Here is a 26,907-nt window from a genome sequence, read left to right as displayed (position 1 = left end):
GCCGTTTGGGCTTTCCACGGCCCCGAGAATTTTCACCAAGGTAATGGCGGAAATGATGGTGCTCCTGCGCAGGCAGGGGGTCACAATTATCCCATACTTGGACGATCTCCTCATAAAGGCGAGATCTCGGGAGAAGTTGCTGGACAGCGTGTCTCTGTCCATGAAGACGTTGCAGTTACACGGCTGGATTCTCAATATACCGAAGTCCCAGCTAGTCCCGACAACGCGTATAACTTTTTTGGGCCTGATTCTAGACACAGACCAGAAAAAGGTTTTTCTTCCGGTCGAAAAGGTTCAGGAGCTCATAGCCCTGGTCAGGAACCTATTAAAACCAAAACAGATTTCAGTGCATCATTGCACGCGGGTCCTGGGGAAGATGGTGGCTTCATACGAGGCCATCCCTTTCGGCAGGTTCCATGCGAAGACTTTTCAATGGGACCTCTTGGACAAGTGGTCCGGGTCCCATTTACAAATGCATCGAAGGATCACCCTGTCTCCCAGGACCAGGGTATCTCTTCTGTGGTGGCTGCACAGTGCTCACCTACTAGAGGGTCGCAGGTTCGGCATTCAGGACTGGGTCCTGGTGACCACGGACGCAAGCCTCCGAGGCTGGGGAGCAGTCACACACTGGGAAGAAATTTCCAAGGTCTCTGGTCAAATCTAGAGACTTGTCTCCACATCAACGTCCTGGAGTTGAGGGCCATATACAACGCCCTGCGTCAAGTGGAGGAATTGCTTCGGGAAAAACCGGTTTGGATTCAGTCAGACAATGTCACGGCAGTGGCTCATATAAACCGCCAAGGCGGAACGAGGAGCAGAGTGGCCATGGCAGAAGCGACCAGGATTCTACGCTGGACGGAAGGCCATGTAAGCGCGCTATCAGCAGTGTTCATCCCGGGGGTGGACAACTGGGAGGCGGACTTCCTCAGCAGGCACGACCTGCATCCGGGAGAGTGGGGACTTCATCAAGAAGTCTTCGCACAGATCACGGGTCGGTGGGGACTGCCTCAAATAGACATGATGGCATCCCGTCTCAACAAAAAGCTAAAGCGGTATTGCGCCAGGTCAAGGGACCCTCAGGCGGTAGCGGTGGACCTTGGGTGTTCAGATCGGTCTATGTATTTCCTCCTCTTCCTCTCATACCCAAAGTGTTGAAAATAATAAGAATAAGCAGGGTCAGAACAATCCTCATTGTTCCAGATTGGCCACGGAGGACTTGGTATCCGCAGCTGCAAGAGTTGCTCACAGAAGATCCGTGGCCTCTTCCTCTAAGGCAGGACCTGCTGCGGCAGGGGCCGTCTGTTCCAAGACTTACCGCGGCTGCGTTTGACGGCATGGCGGTTGAACGCCGGATCCTAGCGGAAAAAGGGATTCCGGAGGAGGTCATTCCTACCCTGATCAAGGCTAGGAAAGACGTGACGTTAAAACATTATCACCGTATATGCCGAAAATATGTTTCTTGGTGTGAGGCCAGAGCTGCTCCTACGGAGGAGTTCCATTTGGGCCGTCTACTTCACTTCCTTCAAACAGGAGTGACTTTGGGCCTAAAATTAGGGTCCATAAAGGTCCAAATTTCGGCCTTATCCATTTTCTTTCAAAGAGAATTAGCGTCTCTTCCTGAAGTACAGACTTTTGTGAAGGGTGTGCTGCATATTCAGCCTCCCTTTGTGCCTCCGGTGGCGCCTTGGGATCTTAACGTGGTGTTACGTTTCCTCAAGTCACCTTGGTTTGAACCACTCAAAACTGTGGAGTTGAAATACCTCACGTGGAAAGTGGTCATGTTGTTGGCATTGGCTTCGGCAAGACGTGTTTCAGAATTGGCGGCTTTATCACATAAAAGCCCATACTTGGTTTTTCACGTAGATAGGGCAGAGTTGAGGACTCGTCCTCCCTTTCTGCCAAAAGTGGTCTCATCTTTTCATGTGAACCAACCTATTGTCGTGCCTGTGGCTACACGGGACTTGGAGGATTCCGAGTCCCTGGATGTGGGCAGGGCTTTGAAGATTTATGTGACCAGAACGGCTAGAATCAGGAAGACTGAAGCTCTGTTTGTTCTGTATGCGGCCAACAAGGTTGGCGCTCCTGCTTCAAAGCAGACTATTGCTCGCTGGATCTGTAATACGATTCAGCAGGCGCATTCTACGGCAGGTTTGCCATTGCCTAAATCGGTTAAGTCCCATTCCACTAGGAAAGTGGGCTCTTCTTGGGCGGCTGCCCGAGGGGTCTCGGCATTGCAATTGTGCCGAGCTGCTACTTGGTCGGGTTCAAACACCTTTGTAAAGTTCTATAAGTTTGTTACCCTGGCTGAGGAGGACCTCATGTTTGCTCAATCGGTGCTGCAGAGTCATCCGCACTCTCCCGCCCGTTTGGGAGCTTTGGTACAATCCCCATGGTCCTTACGGAGTCCCAGCATCCTCAAGGACGTTAGAGAAAATAAGATTTCTCTAACGTCCTAGTGGATGCTGGGGACTCCGTAAGGACCAATGGGAATAGACGGGCTCCGCAGGAGACAGGGCACTTTAAGAAAGAATCTGGATTCTGGTGTGCTCTGGCTCCTCCCTCTATGTCCCTCCTCCAGACCTCAGTTTGAATCTGTGCCCGGACGAGCTGGGTGCTGTTTAGTTAGCTCTCCTGAGCTTGCTATAAGAAAGTATTTTGTTAGGTTTTTTATTTTCAGGGAGATCTGCTGGCAACAGACTCCCTGCATCGTGGGACTGAGGGGAGAGAAGCAGCCCTACTCTCTGAAGATAGGTCCTGCTTCTTAGGCTACTGGACACCATTAGCTCCAGAGGGATCGTACACAGGATCTCACCCTTTGTCGTCCGATCCCGGAGCCGCGCCGCCGTCCCCCTCGCAGAGCCCGGAAGACAGAAGCCGGGTGAAAGAAGCAAGAAGACTTCAAAATCGGCGGCAGAAGACTCCAGTCTTCACTGAGGTAGCGCACAGCACTGCAGCTGTGCGCCATTGCTCCCACACTACACCCACATACTCCGGTCACTGTAGGGTGCAGGGGGAGGGGGCGCCATGGGCAGCAATTAGGACCTCTTGGCAAAAGTTGGACATATATACAGTTGGGCACTGTATATATGTATGAGCCCCTGACATAATATTGTACAGAAACGCGGGACAGAAGCCCGCCGCTGAGGGGGCGGGGCTTCTTCTTCAGCACTCACCAGCGATATTTTTTCTCCACAGCTCCGCTGAGAGGAAGCTCCCCAGGCTCTCCCCTGCAGATTCACGGTAGAAGAGGGTAAAAAGAGAGGAGGGGGGGGGGCACATAAATTAGGCGCAAAAACATAATATTCAGCAGCCACTGGGTCAACACTAAGTTACTGTGTGATTCCTGGGACATATAGCGCTGGGGTGTGTGCTGGCATACTCTCTCTCTGTCTCTCCAAAAGGCCTTGTGGGGGAACTGTCACGCTTGTGTCGACATGTTTGACGAGAAAGGCTATGTGGAAGCAGAGCAGGAGCAAATGAATGTGGTGTCTCCGCCGACACCTGATTGGATGGATATGTGGAAGGTTTTAAATGATAATGTTAATTCCTTGCATTGTTGGATAAAGCTAAAACCTTAGGACAGTCGGGGTCTCAGCCCATGCCTGATCCTATGTCGCAGAGGCCGTCAGGGTCTCAGAAGCGCCCACTATCCCAAATTGTTGACACAGATACCGACATGGATTCTGACTCCAGTGTCTATTACAATGATGCAAAGTTACAGCCTAAATTGGCTAAAGCCATCCGTTACATGATTATAGCAATGAAGGATGTGTTGCACATCACAGAGGAAACCCCAGTCCCTGACAAGAGGGTTCATATGTATGGGGAAAAAAGGCAGGTGGTGACCTTTCCCCCTTCACATGAGCTAAATGAGTTATGTGAAAAGACTTGGGAATCTCCAGATAAAAAACTGCAGATTTCCAAACGGATGCTTATGGCGTATCCTTTCCCGCCAACGGACAGGTTACGCTGGGAATCCTCCCCTAGGGTGGACAAAGCTCTAACACGCTTATCCAAGAGGGTAGCCCTGCCGTCACAGGATACGGCCACCCTAAAAGATGCTGCGGATAGAAAGCAAGAGGGTACCCTGAAGTCCATTTATACACATTCAGGTACCTTACTAAGTCCGGCAATTGCGTCGGCCTGGGTGTGTAGTGCTGTAGCAGCATGGACGGATACCTTATCTGAGGAACTGGATACCTTAGACAAAAATATATTAATGACCCTGGGGCATATAAATGACGCTGTCCTATATATGAGAGATGCTCAAAGAGACATTAGCCTACTGGGCTCTAGAATAAATGCAATGTCGATTTCTGCCAGAAGGGTCCTGTGGACTCGGCAATGGACAGGCGATGCCGACTCAAAAAGGCACATGGAGGTTTTACCTTAAAAGGGTGAGGAATTGTTTGGGGAGGGTCTCTCGGACCTGGTCTCCACAGCTACTGCTGGAAAGTAAAATTTTTTGCCATATGTTCCCTCACAACCTAAGAAAGCACCGTATTACCAAATGCAGTCCTTTCGATCACCAAAAGGCAAGAAAGTCCGAGGTGCGTCCTTTCTTGCCAGAGGCAGGGGCAGAGGAAGAAAGCTGCACAACACAGCTAGTTCCCAGGAACAGAAGTCTTCCCCGGCTTCCACGAAATCCACCGCATGACGCTGGGGCTCCACAGGCGGAGCTAGGCCCGTGGGGGGCGCGTCTCCGAAATTTCAGCCACAAGTGGGTTCACTCCCAGGTGGATCCCTGGGCAATAGAGATTGTGTCTCAGGGATACAAGCTGGAATTCGAAGAGATGCCCCCTCACCGATACCTCAAATCGGCCCTGCCAGCTTCCCCCTTAGAGAGGGAAATAGTGTTAGCTGCAAATTACAAATTGTATCTTCAGCAGGTGGTGGTCAAGGTTCCCCTTCTTCAACAAGGAAAGGGTTATTATTCGACCATGTTTGTGGTACCGAAACCGGACGGTTCGGTCAGACCCATATTGAATTTAAAATCCCTGAACATATACCTGAAAAGGTTCAAGTTCAAGATGGAATCGCTCAGAGCGGTCATCGCAAGCCTGGAAGGGGGGGATTTTATGGTGTCTCTGGACATAAAGGATGCGTACCTTCATGTCCCCATTTATCCACCTCATCAGGCGTACCTCAGATTTGTGGTACAGGATTGTCATTACCAATTCCAGACGTTGCCGTTTGGTGTCTCCACGGCACCGAGAATATTTACCAAGGTAATGGCGGAAATGATGGTGCTCCTGCGAAAGCAAGGGGTCACAATTATCCCATACTTGGACGATCTCCTCATAAAGGCGAGGTCCAGAGAGCAGTTGCTGATCAGCGTAGCACGCTCTCAGGAAGTGTTACAACAGCACGGCTGGATTCTAAATATTCCAAAGTCGCAGTTGATTCCTACGACTCGTCTGCCGTTCCTGGGCATGATTCTGGACACAGACCAGAAGAGGGTTTATCTCCTGATGGAGAAGGCTCAGGAGCTCATGACACTGGTCAGAGACCTATTAAAACCAAAACAGGTTTCGGTGCATCACTGCACGCGAGTCCTGGGAAAGATGGTGGCATCATACAAGGCCATTCCCTTCGGCAGGTTCCATGCAAGGACCTTTCAGTGGGATCTGTTGGACAAGTGGTCCGGATCACATCTTCAGATGCATCGGCTGATCACCCTATCCCCCAGGGCCAGGGTGTCTCTCCTGTGGTGGCTGCAGAGTGCTCACCTTCTCGAGGGCCGCAGATTCGGCATTCAGGACTGGGTCCTGGTGACCACGGATGCAAGCCTCCGAGGGTGGGGGGCAGTCACACAGGGAAGAAATTTCCAAGGTCTGTGGTCAAGTCAGGAGACTTGCCTTCACATCAACATCCTGGAACTAAGGGCCATATACAACGCCCTACGTCAAGCGGAGACCCACCAATCGGTTCTGATTCAGTCAGACAACATCACCGCAGTGGCTCATGTAAACCGCTAAGGCGGCACAAGGAGCAGGGTTGCGATGGCGGAAGCCACCAAAATTCTTCGCTGGGTGGAGAATCACGTAAGCGCACTGTCAGCAGTGTTCATTCCGGGAGTGGACAACTGGGAAGCAGACTTCCTCAGCAGGCACGACCTCCACCCGGGAGAGTGGGGACTTCATCAAGAAGTCTTCACGCAGATTGCAAGTCGGTGGGAACTGCCACAGGTGGACATGATGGCATCCCGCCTCAACAAAAAGCTACAGAGGTATTGCGCCAGGTCAAGAGACCCTCAGGCGATAGCTGTAGACGCACTAGTGACACCGTGGGTGTTCCAGTCGGTTTATGTATTTCCTCCTCTTCCTCTCATACCAAAGGTGCTGAGAATCATAAGAAGAAGAGGAGTGAGAACAATACTCATTGTTCCGGATTGGCCAAGAAGGACTTGGTATCCAGATCTGCAAGAAATGCTCACAGAGGACCCGTGGCCTCTGCCTCTAAGACAGGACTTGTTGCAACAGGGGCCCTGTCTGTTCCAAGACTTACCGAGGCTGCGTTTGACGGCATGGCGGTTGAACGCCGGATCCTAGCAGAAAAAGGCATTCCGCTGATAAAGGCTAGGAAGGACGTGACGGCTAAACATTATCACCGTATATGGCGAAAATATGTTGCTTGGTGTGAGGCCAGGAATGCCCCCACGGAGGAATTCCAGCTGGGCCGTTTCCTTCACTTCCTACAGTCGGGAGTGACTTTGGGCCTAAAATTGGGTTCCATTAAGGTCCAGATTTCGGCCCTGTCTATTTTCTTTCAAAAAGAACTGGCTTCTCTGCCTGAAGTTCAGACGTTTGTAAAGGGAGTGCTGCATATTCAGCCCCCTTTTGTGCCTCCAGTGGCACCTTGGGATCTTAACGTGGTGTTGAGTTTCCTGAAGTCACACTGGTTTGAGCCACTTAAAACCGTGGAGTTAAAATATCTCACGTGGAAGGTGGTCATGCTATTAGCCTTGGCTTCGGCTAGGCGTGTGTCAGAATTAGTGGCTTTGTCACATAAAAGCCCCTATCTGGTTTTCCATATGGACAGGGCAGAATTGCGGACCCGTCCACAATTTTCTGCCAAAAGTGTTGTCATCTTTTCATATGAACCAACCTATTGTGGTGCCTGTGGCTACTCGTGACTTGGAGTATTCCGAGTTACTAGATGTGGTCCGGGCTTTGAAGGTTTATGTAGCCAGAACGGCTAGAGTCAGGAAAACTGACTCGCTGTTTATCCTGTATGCATCCAACAAGCTGGGTGCTCCTGCTTCAAAGCAAACTATTGCTCGCTGGATCTGTAACACGATTCAGCAGGCTCACTCTGCGGCTGGATTGCCGCTGCCAAAATCAGTTAAGGCCCATTCCACTAGGAAGGTGGGCTCTTCTTGGGCGGCTGCTCGAGGGGTCTCGGCATTACAGCTTTGCCGAGCAGCTACTTGGTCAGGTTCGAACACTTTTGCAAAGTTCTACAAGTTTGATACCCTGGCTGAGGAGGACCTTGTGTTTGCTCATTCGGTGCTGCAGAGTCATCCGCACTCTCCCGCCCGTTTGGGAGCTTTGGTATAATCCCCATGGTCCTTACGGAGTCCCCAGCATCCACTAGGACGTTAGAGAAAATAAGATTTTACTTACCGGTAAATCTATTTCTCGTAGTCCGTAGTGGATGCTGGGCGCCCGTCCCAAGTGCGGACGACTTCTGCAATACTTGTATATAGTTATTGCTTAAATAAGGGTTATGTTATAGTTGCATCAGGGTTGATCTGATGCTCTATTGTTGTTCATACTGTTAACTGGGTAAGGTTATCACAAGTTATACGGTGTGATTGGTGTGACTGGTATGAGTCTTGCCCTGGATTCCAAAATCCTTTCCTGGTACTGTCGGCTCTTCCGGGCACAGTTTCTCTTAACTGAGGTCTGGAGGAGGGACATAGAGGGAGGAGCCAGAGCACACCAGAATCCAGATTCTTTCTTAAAGTGCCCTGTCTCCTGCGGAGCCCGTCTATTCCCCATGGTCCTTACGGAGTCCCCAGCATCCACTACGGACTACGAGAAATAGATTTACCGGTAAGTAAAATCTTTTTTTTACTTACCGGTAAATCTATTTCTCGTAGTCCGTAGAGGATGCTGGGCGCCCGTCCCAAGTGCGGACTTCTTCTGCAAGACTTGTATATAGTTGTTGCTTACATAAGGGTTATGTTATAGTTTATCGGTTGAACCGAGGCTATGTTGTTGTTCATACTGTTGACTGGGTAGTGTATCACAAGTTATACGGTGTGATTGGTGTGGCTGGTATGGATCTCGCCCTTAGATTTACAAAAATCCTTCCTCGTACTGTCCATCTCCTCTGGGCACAGTTTCCCTAACTGAGGTCTGGAGGAGGGGCATAGAGGGAGGAGCAAGTGCACACCCAGAGTCCAAAGCTTTCTTAAAGTGCCCTATCTCCTGCGGAGCCTGTCTAATCCCCATGGTCCTTACGGAGTCCCAGCATCCTCTACGGACTACGAGAAATAGATTTACCGGTAAGTAAAATCTTATTTTCTCCAACCTGTTTGTGGTACCGAAACCGTATGGTTCGGTAAGGCCCATTTTGAATCTAAAGTCCTTGAATCCTTACCTGAAGGTGTTCAAGTTCAAAATGGAATCCTTGCGAGCAGTGACTGCGGGCCTGGAAGTACAGGAATTCATGGTTTCCTTGGATATCAAGGACGCCTACCTCCATATTCCGATTTGAACACCTGAGGTGTACCTGAGGTCTGCCCTGCTGGACATTCGCTATCATTTTCAGGCACTGCCCTTCGGCCTATCCACAGCTCCGAGGGTGTTCACAAAGGTGATGGTGGAGATGATGATCCGGGTCCAGGGAGTCAATATTGTCCCTTACCTGGACGATCTTCTGATCAAAACAATATCCAGGGAGCTTTTGTTGCTCCATATCGACAGCACTATCCAACTTCTGTCACGCCATGGGTGGATCCTCAACTTACAGAAGTCCCTCCTGGAGCCGACTCAGCGGCTCCTGTTCCTGGGGATGTTGGTGGATACTGTGGCCCAGAAGGTGTTCCTACCAGAGGACAAGGCGAGAACACTTCAGGAGATGGGTCCGCATGGTGCTCCGACCTACTTGAGTGTCCATCCATCTTTGCATAAGATTGTTGGGAAAGATGGTCGCCTCATACGAGGCGATCCAATATGGGAGGTTCCATGCCAGGACTTTTTTCAGCTGGATCTCCTGAGCAAATGGTCCGGCTCACATCCTCAGATCACCGGATGATACGTCTGTCAAGCCAGGATTTCCCTCCTGTGGTGGCTGCAATCCTCCAATCTCCTGGAAGGCTGTAGTTTCGGGATTCAAGATTGGATCCGCCTCACAATAGATGCGAGTCTGAGAGGATGGGGAGCTGTCACCCAAGGGGCGCAGTTCCAGGGCAGGTGGTCAGCCCATGAAGCCCTCCTTCCGATCAATATTCTGTAACTTTGGGCGATCTACAATGCTCTTCCTCAGGCCTCTCCTCTGCTCAAGGATCACACGATCCAAGTACAGTCGGACAACGCCACAGCATTGGCGTACATCAATCGACAAGGAGGAACAAAAAGCAAAGCCTGCATGCGAGAGGTGTCAACAATACTCCTCTGGGCAGAAAGAAATGCAAGAGCAATGTCGGCAATCTTCATTCCAGATGTGGACGACCTTTGATAAAGCTGCCAAACAGACAGTGAAACGCGTTAGGTTGCCAGCCTATGACCAGGACATCGCCAAGGCCAGTGCATCTATGGAATTGACTATCCATTGCCTTTCCTAAAATTGGATTTAAAGATTTGGGACGACCCACAGTGGTCTTCAGAGCTCTGACCCATCCAACACTCATTTATCCGGAGACCGATCCATGCATGTGGACATTTAACAAAAAGGGAGAACCACCATTCACATTTGCGCAGGACAGAGTCATCATCACCGCGCTAGGTGGAATACCCTGCCATCTTCCACTCAGGATCCGGTAATTATCTTATGGTTATCCATGCAGGATATGATTTAATAAAGCATTGGAACAATCCTATCATCACTTGGCCTTCACATGAGTCCGTAGAAATTTCCTTTTGTCGTATTACTGGCATATGAGGCTTGTTTTATTCAATTGATTTTAATATCTGTTTATGACATTAATTCATCTTTATTAAATTTTATCTATTGTTTTGAATACCAGCACCTGGTAGCGCTGTTTATTTATTGTTTTGGAACAAAAAGCAAAGCTTGCATGCGAGAGGTGTCAACAATACTCCTCTGGGCAGAAAGAAATGCAAGAGCAATGTCGGCAATCTTCATTCCAGATGTGGACAACTGGGAAGCGGGTTTCCTGAGTCGTCACGATCTCCAACCAGGTGAGTGGGGTCTCCACCAGCAGGTGTTCCAACAGATCGTCCACCGGTGGGGCTGCCCACAGATAGACATGATGGCTTCTCGTCTCAACAAGAAGCTTCATTGGTATTGCTCATGAACCAGGGACCCTCAGGCGAGGGCAGTAAATGCACTGAAGTCGCCTTGGCCTTGCCGGCTAGTCTACCTGTTTCCTCCGATTCCGTTTCTCCCAAGGGTGCTCAAGCGCATCAGACATCAGGGAGTCCAGGCTATTCTGATTGCTCCGGATTGGCCTCGGAGGGCGTGGTACGTGGATCTTCTGAACATGTCCGTCGAAGACCCTTGGCCTCTACCTCTCAGAAGAGATCTCCTTCAACAAAGACCGTTCGTATACCCGGACTTCGTTTGACGGCATGGAGGTTGAACGGAACATCCTAGCTCACAATGGCCTTTCGAAAAGAGTGATTGCTACCATGGTTCAGGCCAGGAAACCTGTGACGTCAAAACACTATCCTCATATCTGGAGGAAATATGTCTGTTGGCGTGAGGAACGCACATATCCGCCTGTGGGGTTCCACTTGGGACATTTCTTAAGTTTCCTGCAGGCTGGTGTGGATAAGGGCTTATGTCTTGGTTCAATTAAGGTCCAGATTTCAGCTCTCTCAATTTTCTTTCAGAAGAAATTGGCAGTGTTGCCAGAAGTTCAGACCTTCTTGAAGGGGGTACTCCACATACAACCTCCTTTTTGTGCTGCCTTCTGCACCCTGGGATTTGAATGTAGTGTTGGAATTTCTACAGTCCTCCTGGTTTGAACCTCTGCTGACGGTAGAAGACAAGTACCTCACGTGGAAGATGGTGATGTTACTGGCCCTGGCTTCTTCTCGTCGTGTCTCAGAAGTGAGGGCCTTATCATGTAAAAGTCCTTACTTGGTCTTTTAAGAGGACAGAGCGGAGCTCTGGACTAGATAGCAGTTCCTGCCGAAGGATGTCTCCGCGTTTAACCTGAATCAACCTATTGTGGTTCTGTCCAGTTCTTATACTTCTGCTCCTCCAGAGGCATTGTATGCTGTGTGTGCCTTGAAAATTTGTCGAGCGAACAGCCCAGATCAGAAAGACGGATTCCTTGTTTGTGCTCTATGATGCGCAGAAAAAAAGGTTGTCCTGCTTCGAAGCAGTCCATTACTCTTTGGATTAGGCTTACTATCCAACAGGCCTATGTGTCGGCAGCCTTAACTGTTCCGAAGTCTCTGAAGGCCCACTCTACAAGATCAGTGGGCTCTTTCTGGGGGGCTGCCCGTGGAGTCTCGCCCTTGCAACTGTGCCGAGTTGCTTCCTGGTCGGGGAAGAACACCTTTGTGAAGTTCTACAAATTTGATACCCTGGCCAGAGAGGATACCCAGTTTGGGCAGGCGGTGCTGCAGCCGTCTCCGCACATTCCCGCCCGTTCTGGAAGATTTGGGACGTCCCCATCATACTAGATTACCCAATATCTCTTATGGATGCTAGAGAAGATTTTAATATCTACCTGTAAATCCTTTTCTCGCATCATTGCGTTTATTTTTTTGCAGGTTCTCTTTTCTGTGGTTACCTGTTCAGCTGTTGTTTCCAGCCATTGCTGGTCGTTGTATGTTAGTGGTGTGCTGGTTTATAAATCTCACCACTCTGTCATGTTTCCTTCTCTCATATATGTCCTTTCTCCTTCGGACACGTTTTTACCTATAACTGCCTGTGGGAGGGGGCATAGAGGGGAGGAGCCAGCACATCCAGTTGAAGAAAGTTAAAGTGCACCGGCTCCTTTGGACCCCTTCTATACCCATCATACTAGATTCCCCAATATCCCTTATGGACTACGAGAAAAGGATTTACCGGTAGGTAATTAAAATCCTATTTTTCCATATTTCTACACGCTGCCTATGAGGGTGCAAGCAGAAATCAGCCACCGTCTTTATGTGCACAGCGTGAGGTCCTGGTGGCAGATCATGTGCAGTTGTATCTGCTCTTTATTCTTATACTGGTATGTTGCTTTTTTTTTTTTTTTTTTTACTTAGTTGGGATGTTATTCTAAAGCTTCTTTCAGACATGCTGCCAGGAAGTTTCCGGGTCTAACAAGCTGGCAAACTCCCAGGTCTCAGCCCCAACCCTGGTAAAGAGCAGAGAGGGGGATCTGGGACTTTATCCAAGCTACCTTGCTGTCACAGCAAAATCCTGGGTTGCTGCACATTCACGTGCAATAGCTGTGATTTTGGATGTAGTGTGAAACGGGTTTAAACAACAAGTCTAATTGCTTCAGTGTCATCAGCTGTCTGATCTGACCATGCGCCTTCATGAGTTATTGGTATGCCAGCCCATTGTAGACATACCTATGACATGAAATCCCTGCAGTGTTGCTGTTCCTGAAATAAAGGTCTGAATTTGGACATCGTCTGAGTCGCCTAAATCTGTTGTCCATTCTCCTTCCCTGAATTTCTGTACATTCACTTATTTAACTGTATGGGAGAGGATGGTTTACCTAAGAAGCTGGCACTATACATACAGAAATAAAAAATAAAATTGCATGCCTGTGTAATAGTATGATGATAATTGGAAAACTTTGTATATGTTTCTAGATCCTGAATAAAGTCGTCTTTGCCTAGTTAATTTGTAATATGATATTGTTAATTCTGAATTGTTCGTTCCTTAAAGTTTTGTTTTAAGACATCATGGAATTAAAGACCTTAAAGGGCCTGGCTCTCCATGATATTCTGACGGAAGTGCATCTCTATGTACACAGAGGTAAAAATAAGTGCACATAGTGGCTACTGTTCATTCGTCTCAGTGATGCTTTATTCTCTGCTCAAGTTTGCTATACTGTAACTCTGGAGTGTATTTCAATCCCCTCAGTCTTCCATTGAAGCTGGAGGGATGCTATTACATCTATCCTCCAGTGATCCTTGATGCTTCCCTTAATCCTGACATCACAAGAGCATGCATGATCGCTCATGCTTCACTCCTGCATTCATCTTAGCTTTAATAATATGGGATAGGTTTGAATGGCCGAACACAATATAAATGTGTGCATTTTAGCAACTAAATATAAATTCATATGCACAATCTTACATATATTTTGGTTTTGGTTTTTTAAATTTAAATATAATATATATACTTATTTTGGAGTGACATTACATGTTTCACTTTAAAACCTGCTTTAGTGGTTGACACGGATTGGTTATGGGATCTCGGCGGTCAGTAGAAAGCCTCTTTCGGGTTTGCTGTGCTCGCCACAGGTTCTATTCCCACTCTATGGCTGTCGTGGAATTGATTTGCAAATGTTAGAATTTAAAATGTGTCAATGTATTAAACTGCAAGTGTATGTACAAGAAACCCCTAAAATATTATTTCTCTTACGTCCTGGAGGATGCTGGGGTCCACATTAGTACCATGGGGTATAGACGGGTCCACTAGGAGCCACTGGCACTTTAAGAGTTTGAGAGTGTGGGCTGGCTCCTCTTGTGCCCCTCCTACCCGACTCAGTTTAGAAAATGTGTCCGGAGAAGCCGGACACAGCTAGGGGAGCTACATAGGAGTTCTTTTAGTTTTATTATTTTGAATTGAGTTTAGGCACAGGGAGGCTGCTGGCAACAGTCTCCCTACTTCGAGGGACTAAGGGGGGGGAGTAGTGTCCACCCTGCGGGGTCTGAGCCACTATCTCCGCTGACAGGACACGGAGCTCCTGAGGGAATCGTGCGTTCGCTGACACAGGGGATCGCTCACCCCAGCAGCATGCCGCCACCCCCTTACAGAGCCAGAAGATCAGTGGCGAGTTAGTCACCGGCCCTCCTGGCAAGCGGGAGCCGGTTTGAAGATGGCGGCAACAGGGTATGGAGCGCAGTGATACATAGTGCGGCTCTGTGAGGGGCGCCCTGAGACAGCGCCTACACTGACCAACAAGCCTGTCAGGGTCCCAGGATCGCTGCCAACACTTTTCCTCAGGCCAGTATAATCTTCAGAGGAGCGGGAAGCAGCGCCATGAAAGTGGGCGGAGCTTCTCAGAGCAGACCCAGCAGCGTTCAGCGCCAATTTCCTGCCTGCAGAAGCGCTGTCAGTGAGAGCAGTCCCTCCATATCAACTCCAGCTATCTTGTATGGTACCAGGGGGCTGTAGAAGGGTGGGAGGCTGTATATCTGTACTGTGCAACCTATTAAGGTACACAGCGCTGGGTAGGGGTCTCCCTATCTTGAAGCACTGTGTGTGGGTTGGCTCTAATCTCTGTCTCTCTCTTGGCATTCTTAGGGGGGAAACTCTGTCTGCCCCTCCCTGTGTGTGTGTGTGGAGTGTGTTTGGTCTCCATTAAGCTACGTCCAGCGACTCTGTCATATACTGCAGAGGATAAATCCTCTCAGGAGGATCCCAGTCCATGTAATCAGGATTGCACTGTTAGCGCAGGTTCCAGCAAGGGAGCCTGAGTGGATAGTCTCTCTTAAAAGTATGATTTCTCAGATTTCTACTAGAGTTGCACAAAATGAGTCCATTACAGAACTCTATGATGGTTTGGTCCGGTTCTGTTACCTCAGGGCCCCCTAATGTACGCTCCCAAAAACGTGCTCTTGCCCAGATTATGCAAGATGACACGGATACCGATTCTGACACGGCAGACGTGATGGGGATGTGCTGCGGGGGGCGGCATCTCTTGCAAAAGGGGTGCAGTTGATGATAGAGACCATTAGAGATGTGTTGAATTTTGCTGATACATCACCTGAACAGGTTGAGGAGGCTTATTTCACTGACAATAAGAAAGCCTCGCTAACCTTCCCTGTGTCTAAGGAATTAAATGCTATTTTTTGAAAAAGCCTGGGAAAACCTGGAGATAAAAATTCAGATCCCTAGAAGGGTTCTGGTTGCTTTTCCTTTCCCTGAGGAGGATAAGAAAAAATGGGAAAACCCACCCATAGTTGACACATCTGTATCCAGACTCTCAAAAAAGGTGGTTTTTCTTGTCCCAGGATCTACCGCGTTAAAAGAACCGGCTGATCGCAAAATTGACACTATGCTCAAATCCATATACACGGCTTCGGGGGCGATACTACGTCCTACTATTGCCTGTGCATGGATTTCCAAAGCTATAGTAAAGTGGTCAGGCACGTTACTTGAGGATTTGGATACAATGGATAAAAGTGATGTTGAATTGTTTTTACGTAACATTCAGGATTCTGCAGGGTTTATGGTGGAATCCATGAAGGACCTGGGTTCGATGGCTGCAGGGATATCTTCCATGTCTATCTCAGCTCTTAGAGGACTTTGGCTGCGCCAGTGGTCTGCCGACACGGAATCCAGGAGAGGTGTAAAGACCCTACCCTACACAGGTCAGGCTCTCTTTGGGGAAGTGTTTGATGCGTGGATTTCCACGGCTACAGCCGGTAAGTCACCTTTTCTTCCCTCAGTTGCACCTTCTACGAAGAAACGTTTTGCTTCAATTGCATCACAGTCCTTTCGGGATGCTAAAACAAGAAAGGCCAAGCCGCCTAACACCTTCTTTAGGGGAGGTCGGCCAAAATCCAAGAAACCTGCTGCTTCGGGTTCCCAGGAAAGAAGCATGCTCCAGGTACGCCACAGTCCTCAGCATGACGGTGGACCGCGCGGCCTGGATGTAGGGCGGGTTTGGGCGGGACTTAGTTATTTCAGCCACGTCTGGGTGTCGTCCGGCCGGGATCCCTGGGTGCAAGATATTGTGTCCCAGGGGTACAGGCTGGAATTACAAGATCTCCCACCTCACCGATTCTTCAAATCAGGCTTTCCAGCTTTGCTGGAAGACAGGGCTGTCCTACAGGAAGCCATCCAAAAGTTGGTGGAATCACAGGTCATTGTACCAGTTCCACCCCATTTGCAAAACAAAGGTTACTATTCAAACCTTTTCGTGGTACCGAAACCGGATGGTTCGGTTAGGCCCATTTTAAACTTAAAATCGCTAAACCCCTTTCTGAGGGAGTTCAAGTTCAAAATGGAGTCTCTGAGGGCAGTGATATCAGGTCTGGAGGAGGGGAAATTCCTGGTATCCCTGGATATCAAGGATGCGTACCTCCACATTCCGATTTGGCTGCCGCATCAGGCTTTTCTCCGATTCGCACTGTTAGACAGTAATTTTCAGTTCCAGGCCCTGCCATTCGGCCTCTCCACAGCACCGAGGGTGTTCACCAAGGTGATGGAGGAGATTATGGTTCTCCGCAGACAGAGGGTGAACATAATTCCATAGCTGGACGATCTGCTGATAAAGGCATCGTCCAAGGAGAAGCTGTTAGTCCGTTGTTCTCACGACCCACCTGCTCAGGGAACATGGTTGGATCCTGAATCTTCCAAAATCACATTTGGCGCCTACCAGGAGGTTGTCCTTTCTGGGAATGATCCTCGACACGGAAGTGCAGAGGGTGTTTCTACCGGAAGAGAAAGCGTTGGTGATACAAACAATGGTCCGGGATGTCCTGAAGCTTACATAAACCGACAGGGCGGAACGAAGAGCAGAGCTGCAATGTCAGATGTAACAAGAATCATCCTCTGGGCAGATAAACACGCGTTGGCGTTGTCAGCAATCTTCATTCCGGGAGTAGACAACTGGGAAGTGGACTTCCTCAGCAGGCACGATCTCCATTCAGGGGAGTCGGGGCTCCATCCGGAGGTGTTCACGGAGGTAACAGACCTTTGGGGAGTACCTCAAATAGACATGATGGCCTCTCGTCTCAACAAGAAGCTTCGGCGGTATTGTTTCAGGTCGAGGGACCCGCAAGCCGTGGCGGTGGATGCCCTAGTGACTCCGTGGGTGTTCCAGTCGGTGTACGTTTTTCCTCCACTTCCACTCATTCCAAGAATTCTAAAGCTCATAAGGAGATCAAGGGTTCAGGCGATCCCTCAGTGCTCCGGACTGGCCAAGAAGGACTTGGTAAGCGGATCTTCTGGATCTACTGCTAGAAGAGCCGAGGCCTCTTCCTCTTCGGGAGGACCTGCTGCAGCAAGGGCCGTTCGTTTATCAAGACTTACCACAGCTACATTTGACGACATGGAGGTTGAAGGGTATTCCGAACAAGGTTATTCCTACCCTGATACAGGCTAGGAAAGGACTAACGTCTAAACATTACCATCGTATTTGGAAAAAATATGTATCTTGGTGTGAGTCCAAGAAGTTTCCTACGGTGGAGTTTCAACTGGGACGGTTTCTCCTCTTCCTGCAAGCAGGTGTGGATATGGGCCTGAGTTTGGGATCCGTAAAAGTCCAGATTTCGACATTTTCTTCCAGAAACAGTTGGCTTCCCTCCTGGAGGTTCAGACCTTTTTGTAAGGGGTTCTGCACATCCAGCCTCCCTTTGTGCCGCCTACGGCGCCATGGGATCTTAACGTGGTGCTGCAGTTTCTCCAATCGGATTGGTTCGAGCCTCTACAGGAGGTTGAGGTCAAGTTTCTCACATGGAATGCTGTCACTTTGTTGGCCTTAGCTTCTGCTAGGCGTGTGTCGGAGCTGGGGGCTTTGTCTTGTAAGAGCCCCTACTTGATCTTCCATGAAGATAGAGCTGAGCTCAGGATACGTCAGCAGTTCCTTTTGAAGGTTGTGTCTGCATTTCATATCAACCGACCTATTGTGGTGCCAGTTGCTACTGACTCCTCAATTTCATCAAAGTCCTTGGATGTTGTAAGGGCTCTGAAAATCTATGTGAAGAGGACTACTCGTCACAGAAAATCGGACTCTCTGTCCTGTATGATCTCAAGAAACTTGGGTGTCCTGCTTCTAAGCAGACAATCTCTTGCTGGATCAGGTTCATTATCCAGCATGCGTATTCTACGGCAGGATTGTGGTGTCCTACGTCTGTTAAGGCCCACTCTACTCGTAAGGTGGGTTCTTCCTAGGTGGCTGCCCGGGGTGTCTCTGCTGTACAGCTTTGCCGAGCGGCTACTTAGTCGAGGTCGAACATGTTTGCCAAGTTCTACAAGTTCGATACCTTGGCCGTTGAGGACCTGAAGTTTGGTCAATCAGTTCTGCAGGAGCCTCTGCGCTCTCCCTCCCGTTCTGGGAGCTTTGGTACATCCCCATGGTACTAATGTGGACCCCAGCATCCTCTAGGAAGTAAGAGAAAATAGGATTTTAATTACCTACCGGTAAATCCTTCTCTCGTAGTCCGTAGAGGATGCTGGGCGCCCGCCCAGCGCTTCGTAATCCTGCAGTGGTTACTTAGTTCAGTACTGCTTAGTTCTTGGTTAAGTACTGTTTTGTTACTTGGTTAAGTAATATTGGCCCTCATTCCGAGTTGTTCGCTCGCAAGCTGCTTTTAGCAGCTTTGCACACGCTAAGCCGCCGCCTACTGGGAGTGAATCTTAGCTTATCAAAATTGCGAACGAAAGATTAGCAAAATTGCGAATAGACACTTCTTAGCAATTTCTGAGTAGCTCCACACTTACTCGGCAACTGCGATCAGTTCAGTCAGTTTCGTTCCTGGTTTGACGTCACAAACACACCCAGCGTTCGGCCAGACACTCCTCCGTTTCTCCAGCCACTCCCGCGTTTTTCCCAGAAACGGTAGCGTTTTTTCGCACACACCCATAAAACGGCCAGTTTCCGCCCAGAAACACCCACTTCCTGTCAATCACACACCGATCACCAGAACGAAGAAAAAACCTCGTAATGCCGTGAGTAAAATACCTAACTGCATAGCAAATTTACTTGGCGCAGTTCCACTGCGGACATTGCGCATGCGCATTAGCGACTAATCGCTCCGTTGCGACAAAAAAACAACGAGCGAACAACTCGGAATGACCCCCATTGTTCAGCCGTTGCTGATGTTTCAAGCTAGTTTGCTTGGTTTGCCTTGTGTGCGTGAGCTGGTGTGAATCTCGCCACTATCTGTATAATCCTCTCGAAGATGTCCGTCTCCTCGGGCACAGTTTCTAAACTGAGTCTGGTAGGAGGGGCATAAAGGGAGGAGCCAGCCCACACTCTCAAACTCTTAAAGTGCCAGTGCCTCCTAGTTGACAGTCTATACCCCATGGTACTAATGTGGAACCCAGCATCCTCTACGGACTGCGAGAAAAGGATTTACTGGTAGGTAATTAAAATTCTATTTATACTCTCATATGGACCATGAAGTAAAAATACCTTGTTCAGTGTCTAGCAGTTGCTAACAAGTGTAATGTACTGTAGTGTGATTCATAGCTCTGGTCTCCTGCACCAGTTTCATAGGAGCCTCACAGGACTATGCCGTGCTGACCACCTTCCACTATTGCTCAGCCTATGACTCCACTCCATTCCTCGTCTCCCAAGCAGAAAGGTCACTATCACCCACTAGATCAGCACACCTATTTCCTGCTGCGCAAAAATGCTGCAGATTGTTCTCTCTCCACACAGTTCAAAACTGGGGAAGCCATGGTGAAAAATATATATTAAGGTTCTCTGGACTTATTTAAATGCACCATAGAAAGTATAGCATTTCCTCCCCATTCTAGAAATGAAGCTCCACACACATCACCGTTCAATAAGCTAGCACTATAGGGGGTCATTCCGACCTGGTCGCACGCAGGCTATTTTTTGCACTGCTGTGACCAGGTAATCGCCGCCTACAGGGGAGGGGGTTAGAGCTGTGTAGGTGTGTGATCGGCTGTGCAGAGAGCTGCACAAGCAAAACGTCTGTGCAGTCTCTGCACAGCTGAAGACTTACTCACCCGCTGCGATGATCTTTCCTTGAGCTGACGTCTGGATCCCTCCCTGCAAATGGCCAGGCACGTCTGCGTTTTCTTCGAAACTCCCAGAAAACGTTGAGTTGACACCCCCGGCCGGCCTCTTCCTGTCAATCTTCTTGCGTTCGCCGCTGCAAACGCTTTCTTTCAATCCGTCGCTCATGCGCTGTTCAGACCTGATCGCACCTCTGCGATAAACAAGAGTGCGATCAGGTCGGAATAACCCCCATAGGCATTTATCGCTACCCCACTACCCCAGTGTGTTCATCCAGTTTTACTGCACATCAAATCAGCCAAAGTGTCACTCAAACTTTGTCAGCGGTCTTAAAGAAGCACCTTATTCCTGACTTGGTGACCTGATTCAGAGGGGATGTGTATTTTGCTTTTGTTTTTTTCTTCTTAGAAATACTGAGAACTGGTTTTATTTAATTTCACTTTTTATAGTTTTATATGATTTTGGTTTTCTCCGTCATTAAAAAAAACAACACAAAAAACTGTTTTCCACCTATTGGGTATGATTTTTTGAGTTCTAGGGTTTTTAAGATTTTATATTTATATCCAGTATTATTGGTTTTGTTTTCAAGATAATTCTTTACAGTAGTCCTCTTGATTGTGATATTGGCTGTGCCAAGGTGATTTGTTTTTCCTTTCCCTTGAGTCAAAGAATGACGTATGTGTTTCTCCTGGGTCCAGCTGGTGCAAAGAGCATACCTGATATCCTTGTTGTGTTGTGTGAAGAGGGGGAATATGCAGTGGGGACTCGGTCCTGAGTCAAGTGCCATCTGTTTGTGGCTGGTTTCTCTGGTGATTTTCCCCTATCTCAGTGGTTCCCACAGCAACAGCATAAAGCTAATTATCTACCTGAATAGATTGGAAATTATTAGTAGCCCAGCAGGGGGAGCTCCACTCTAAGACATTGATTTAGTTCAGAGTAAATTTGCAATGTGTGTATTGTTTAGTTAAAGTGGCAAATCAACAGCTTCTTTACGTGTGGACTATATTTCCAGTCTACACAGTGCTGCAAAACAGAAACATTTCCCTGAATTGTTTAAGAAGTCCATATTTACAGGAGTATGCAAGGATAAGAAAGTGATATTTTATAATTTGTCACAAATTCAGCAGTATCAGGTTAAAGAAAAAAAATCATAAGGTCTAAAAATGTTATATTGCAATTAGAGAATCCTTCTCATAATGCGCCAACACTGTAGTAACTAAAGCATGTTGGGATTCCCAAAATCCAGTTCATCATTTTAAAATGTATGAAGGGTTATTTTTTTTTTTTAATAGCTTCATGTGACGCGTTTCATAATAGATTGGTTTGTGTTCTTACATTATACTGTATATTATGGAAATATATCATATTTGAAAAGCTATCTCTGTTCATTACAACTCAGAATGTATGTAGAAGTGAGGGAAAAGAAAACTTGTATAAGCGCTGCTAGTAGAAAAATAAAAGGGAATTGTACGTTCCTCATACGTCCTTGAATTCTTGTTTCTTGTGACCTTTTTACTCGAGAAGGGTTCTCATTAATTGGTTGTTAGATTCGATGAGCATGTAAGAGGAAATAAATCAATGTGTAGTATTGTCAGGAAATAAAAACAGTCTTTATCAGCCCATAGGATTCCCCAGTGGTAGTATAAAGATATTTCTCTAGCATCCATAAGGGATATTGGGGACAGATTAGTACGATGGGGTATAGACTGGTCCAAAGAAGCCAGTGCACTTTAAATTTCTTCAACTGGGTGTGCTGGCTCCTCCCTTCTATGTCCCCTCCCACAGCTCAGTTTAGAAAAAAAGTGCCCTCAGGAGAGGATGCACACTCTGCAAGCTCCAGAGTTTTTTCTTCAATTTCTTTTAAAGTTTTATGTCTTTCGGTATGCTGTTTGGGCAACAGCATACCTGCTCCGTGGGAGTTAGGGGGGGAAATGGGACGGTCACTGGCCTCTTGAGGTGCAAAGCCGCTTCCCCCGCTGCAGGACCACCATCCTGAGTGGCTGTTTGTTCAGCGGGGCATGGTGCCTTGGCTGTCGCAGCATGCCGCACACCCCTAACGCTGCCTGAAGGTGATCATCGGTGGTGAGTACCAACCGGGGGCCCCGCTAGGGGGGTCTCCCGGTTTAATGTGCGGGTGAGGCATACGGGTTTCCCCTGGGGGGGACCCGCTGTAGCCCCTGCGTGAGACTGGCTAATATCAGTTGTAAAAAAATACAATTTGTGTTCCCTAATGCACACTGAGTGAAAAATAATACTACATAATAATCAGATAATACGGAGATCTTAGTTGCGTATATCTGCAGATATATAGGGTTAAGCCCCCAGGCCGATCGGTAAGGCTTCTCAGTCACTGGGAGTCCCTAATACTAGGTATGGGTCCGGGGTGCAGGACCCCATCACGTCGGCACAGGTCGGCTACCCCAGGTCAGCACACAGGTGAAAGTTAATAAGGGTTAATAAGAAGCACATAAGTGCTATGTATGTGAAGTGTGATTAAAATAATACAAAATATATACAATTTGATAGGGAAAATCATAAGTGTTAATAAAGTGTTAGGGTGTGCCGACCTGAAGTTGCCCAGCTATACCGACATAGGGGCCACCGCACCCCACACCCAGCCCAGTGTACCTCGCAGAAAGATTTAACAACGGTAAGTTCTTACCATAAATCTCGTTTTTTCCTCCCACAATACAAACTAACAGTCACATTTCATGATTCCAAGGAATTGGATGACTTATTTAAAATAGCCTGGAAGAATCCAGATAAAAAATAGGTGTCAAAGCTGTTTTTGCGTACATCCCCCTTTGCCCCTGAAGGCAGAAAATTCTGGGAAGAGTCTCCAGCAGTAGACGTCTCAGTCTCTCGCCTTTCTAAAAAGGTGGTACTCCCTGCTCTGGGATCCTTTACAGTAAAGGACCTGGCAGTTAGGAAAATTAAGACCACACTCAAATCTATTTACATTGCTGCAGGTGTTGCTCAAAGGCCGGTCATTGCAGGTTGCTGGATGACACATGCAATTCATTCCTGGGCTAATCAAATTAAGGAAGGTCTCTCGGGTGATATGACCTTAGTTGATACTGTTACTTTCCTGAATCACATTCAGGACACGGCAAGAGTCCTCTGTGACTCCCTTAATGAGATTGGCAATATTAATGCTAGGCCCACAGCTATGGCTGTGTCTGCACGCAGAGCCATATGGTTGCGTCAGTGGATTGCTGATGCTGACTCCAAACGTAATGTGGAATCTCTTCCCTTCACAGGTGAATCGCTCTTTGGAGGTGAATTGGACGCATGGATTTCCAAAGCTACTGCACGTTTTAATCCAAGTTTCTCTAACGTCCTAAGTGGATGCTGGGAACTCCGTAAGGACCATGGGGAATAGAGGCTCCGCAGGAGACTGGGCACAACTAAAGAAAGCTTTAGGACTACCTGGTGTGCACTGGCTCCTCTCTTTATGACCCTCCTCCAGACCTCAGTTAGAATTTTGTGCCCGGCCGAGCTGGATGCACACTAGGGGCTCTCCTGAGCTCTTAGAAAGAAAGTAATATTTAGGTTTTTTATTTTCAGTGAGATCTGCTGGCAACAGACTCACTGCTACGAGGGACCTAGGGGAGAGAAGCGAACCTACCTGCTTGCAGCTAGCTTGGGCTTCTAGGCTACTGGACACCATTAGCTCCAGAGGGATCGAACACAGGCCCAGCCTCGGTCGTCCGGTCCCGGAGCCACGCCGCCGTCCCCCTAGCAGAGCCAGAAGCAAGAAGACGTTCCTGGAAATCGGCGGCAGAAGACTTCGGTCTTCATTAAGGTAGCGCACAGCACTGCAGCTGTGAGCCATTGCTCCCCAGGCACACCACATACTCCGGTCACTGATGGGTGCAGGGCGCTGGGGGGGGCTGCAATATAAGTACCTTACTTGGCAAATTAACACATAATATAGCCGTTAAGACTATATATGTGTAAAATCCCCTGCCATAACTGTATAAAAAAAGCGAGAGAAGCCTGCCGGAAAAGGGGCGGGGCTATCTCCCTCAGCATACTGGCGCCATTTTCCCTCACAGCTCCGCTGGAAGGATCGCTCCCCAGGCTCTCCCCTGCAGTTCCAGACTACATAGGGTAAAAAAGAGAGGGGGGGGCACTAAATTTAGGCGCAATCTGTGATATATAAGCAGCTATAAGGGGTAAAATCACTGTGTAGTGTGTATCCCTGTTTTATATAGCGCTCTGGTGTGTGCTGGCATACTCTCTCTCTGTCTCCCCAAAGAGCTTTGTGGGGTCCTGTCCTCAGTCAGAGCATTCCCTGTGTGTGTGCGGTGTGTCGGTACGGCTGTGTCGACATGTTTGATGAGGAGGCTTATGTGGAGGCGGAGCAGGTGCCGATAAATGTGATGTTACCCCCTGCGGGGTCGACACCTGAGTGGATGGATATGTGGAAGGAATTACGCGACAGTGTCAACTCCTTACATAAAAGGTTTGACGACATATCAGATGTGGGACAGCCGGCTTCTCAGCCCGTGCCTGCCCAGACATCTCAAAAGCCATCAGGGGCTCTAAAACGCCCGCTACCTCAGATGGCAGACACAGATGTCGACACAGATACTGACTCCAGTGTCGACGATGATGAAGACTAGTGTACATTCCAATAGAGCCACACGTTACATGATTACGGCAATGAAAAATGTGATGCACATTTCTGATATTTCCCCAGGTACCACAAAAAAGGGTATTATGTTTGGGGAGAAAAAGCTACCAGTGGTTTTTCCCCCTTCTGATGAATTAAATGAAGTGTGTGAAGAAGCGTGGGCTTCCCCCGATAAGAAACTAGTAATTTCTAAAAAGTTACTAATGGCGTACCCTTTCCCGCCAGAGGATAGGTCACGTTGGGAGACATCCCCTAGGGTAGATAAAGCGCTCACACGCCTGTCAAAGAAGGTGGCACTACCGTCTCCGGACACGGCCGCCCTAAAGGAGCCTGCTGATAGGAAGCAGAAGGCTATCCTGAAGTCTGTTTATACACACTCAGGTATTATACTGAGACCAGCTATTGCTTTAGCATGGATGTGCAGTGCTGCAGCTGCGTGGTCAGATTCCCTGTCAGAAAATATTGATACCTTAGACAGGGACACTATATTGCTAACCATAGAGCATATTAAAGACGCAGTCTTATACATGAGAGATGCACAGAGGGATATTTGCCGGCTGGCATCTAAAATAAGTGCAATGTCCATTTCTGCCAGGAGGGGTTTATGGACTCGGCAGTGGACAGGGGATGCAGATTCTAAAAGGCACATGGAAGTTTTGCCTTACAAGGGTGAGGAGTTGTTTGGGGATGGTCTCTCGGACATCGTTTCCACAGCGACAGCTGGGAAGTCAGCATTTTTACCCCATGTTCCCTCACAGCCAAAGAAAGCACCGTATTATCAGGTACAGTCCTTTCGGCCCCAGAAAGGCAAGCGGGTTAAAGGCGCGTCCTTTCTGCCCAGAGGCAGAGGTAGAGGAAAAAAGCTGCAGCATACAGCCAGTTCCCAGGAACAAAAGCCCTCCCCCGCTTCCTCTAAGTCCACCGCATGACGCTGAGGCTCCACAGGCGGAGCCAGGTACGGTGGGGGCCCGTCTCAAGAACTTCAGCGACCAGTGGGCTCGCTCACGGGTGGATCCCTGGATTCTACAAGTAGTATCTCAGGGGTACAAGCTGGAATTCGAGACGTCTCCCCTCGCCGTTTTCTCAAATCTGCCTTGCCAACAGCTCCCCCGGACAGGGAGGCAGTGCTGGAGGCAATTCACAAGCTGTATTCGCAGCAGGTGATAGTCAAGGTACCCCTCCTTCAACAAGGAAGGGGTTACTATTCCACAATGTTTGTGGTACCGAAACCGGACGGTTCGGTGAGACCCATTTTAAATTTGAAATCCTTGAACACCTATATAAAAAGGTTCAAGTTCAAGATGGAATCGCTCAGGGCGGTTATTTCAAGCCTGGAGGAAGGGGATTACATGGTATCACTGGACATCAAGGATGCTTACCTACATGTCCCCATTTACCTTCCTCACCAGGAGTACCTCAGATTTGTGGTACAGGACTGTCATTACCAATTCCAGACGTTGCCGTTTGGTCTGTCCACGGCACCGAGGGTATTTACCAAGGTAATGGCCGAAATGATGATACTCCTTCGAAAAAAGGGAGTTTTAATTATCCCATACTTGGACGATCTCCTTATAAAGGCGAGGTCCAGGGAGCAGTTGTTGGTCGGGGTAGCACTATCTCGGGAGGTGCTACAACAGCACGGTTGGATTCTGAATATTCCAAAGTCACAGCTGGTTCCTACGACACGTCTACTGTTTCTGGGGATGGTTCTGGACACAGACCAGAAAAGGGTGTTTCTCCCGGAGGAGAAAGCCAAGGAGTTGTCGTCTCTAGTCAGAGATCTCCTGAAACCAAAACAGGTCTCGGTGCATCACTACACGCGAGTCCTGGGAAAAATGGTAGCTTCCTACGAAGCAATTCCATTCGGCAGGTTCCATGCAAGAATCTTTCAGTGGGATCTGCTGGACAAGTGGTCCGGATCCCATCTTCAGATGCATCGGCTGATAACCCTGTCTCCAAGGACCAGGGTGTCTCTGCTGTGGTGGCTGCAGAGTGCTCATCTTCTAGAGGGCCGCAGATTCGGCATGCAGGACTGGGTCCTGGTGACCACGGATGCCAGCCTTCGAGGCTGGGGGGCAGTCACACAGGGAAGAAACTTCCAAGGACTTTGGTCAAGCCAGGAGATTTCCCTACACATAAATATTCTGGAACTAAGGGCCATCTACAATGCCCTAAGTCAGGCAAGACCCCTGCTTCAAAACCAGCCGGTACTGATCCAGTCAGACAACATCACGGCGGT

General features: G+C 48.5%; 1 protein-coding gene across 1 annotated transcript in view; it reads left to right on the top strand.

Moving 5' to 3' along the window:
- The window catches only part of RFC5 (replication factor C subunit 5), a 194,267-nt gene that overhangs the window by 104,854 nt on the left and 62,506 nt on the right, over nucleotides 1-26,907 (top strand). Inside the window, exon 9 of the mRNA XM_063964328.1 lies at nucleotides 13,042-13,119. Coding sequence (XP_063820398.1) covers nucleotides 13,042-13,119 — 78 coding nt within the window. The remainder of the gene's footprint in view (nucleotides 1-13,041; nucleotides 13,120-26,907) is intronic.

The sequence above is a fragment of the Pseudophryne corroboree genome, chromosome 1 (assembly GCF_028390025.1).
Source record: "Pseudophryne corroboree isolate aPseCor3 chromosome 1, aPseCor3.hap2, whole genome shotgun sequence".
NCBI lineage: Eukaryota > Metazoa > Chordata > Amphibia > Anura > Myobatrachidae > Pseudophryne > Pseudophryne corroboree.
This window is presented reverse-complemented; position numbering and strand designations above follow the sequence as displayed.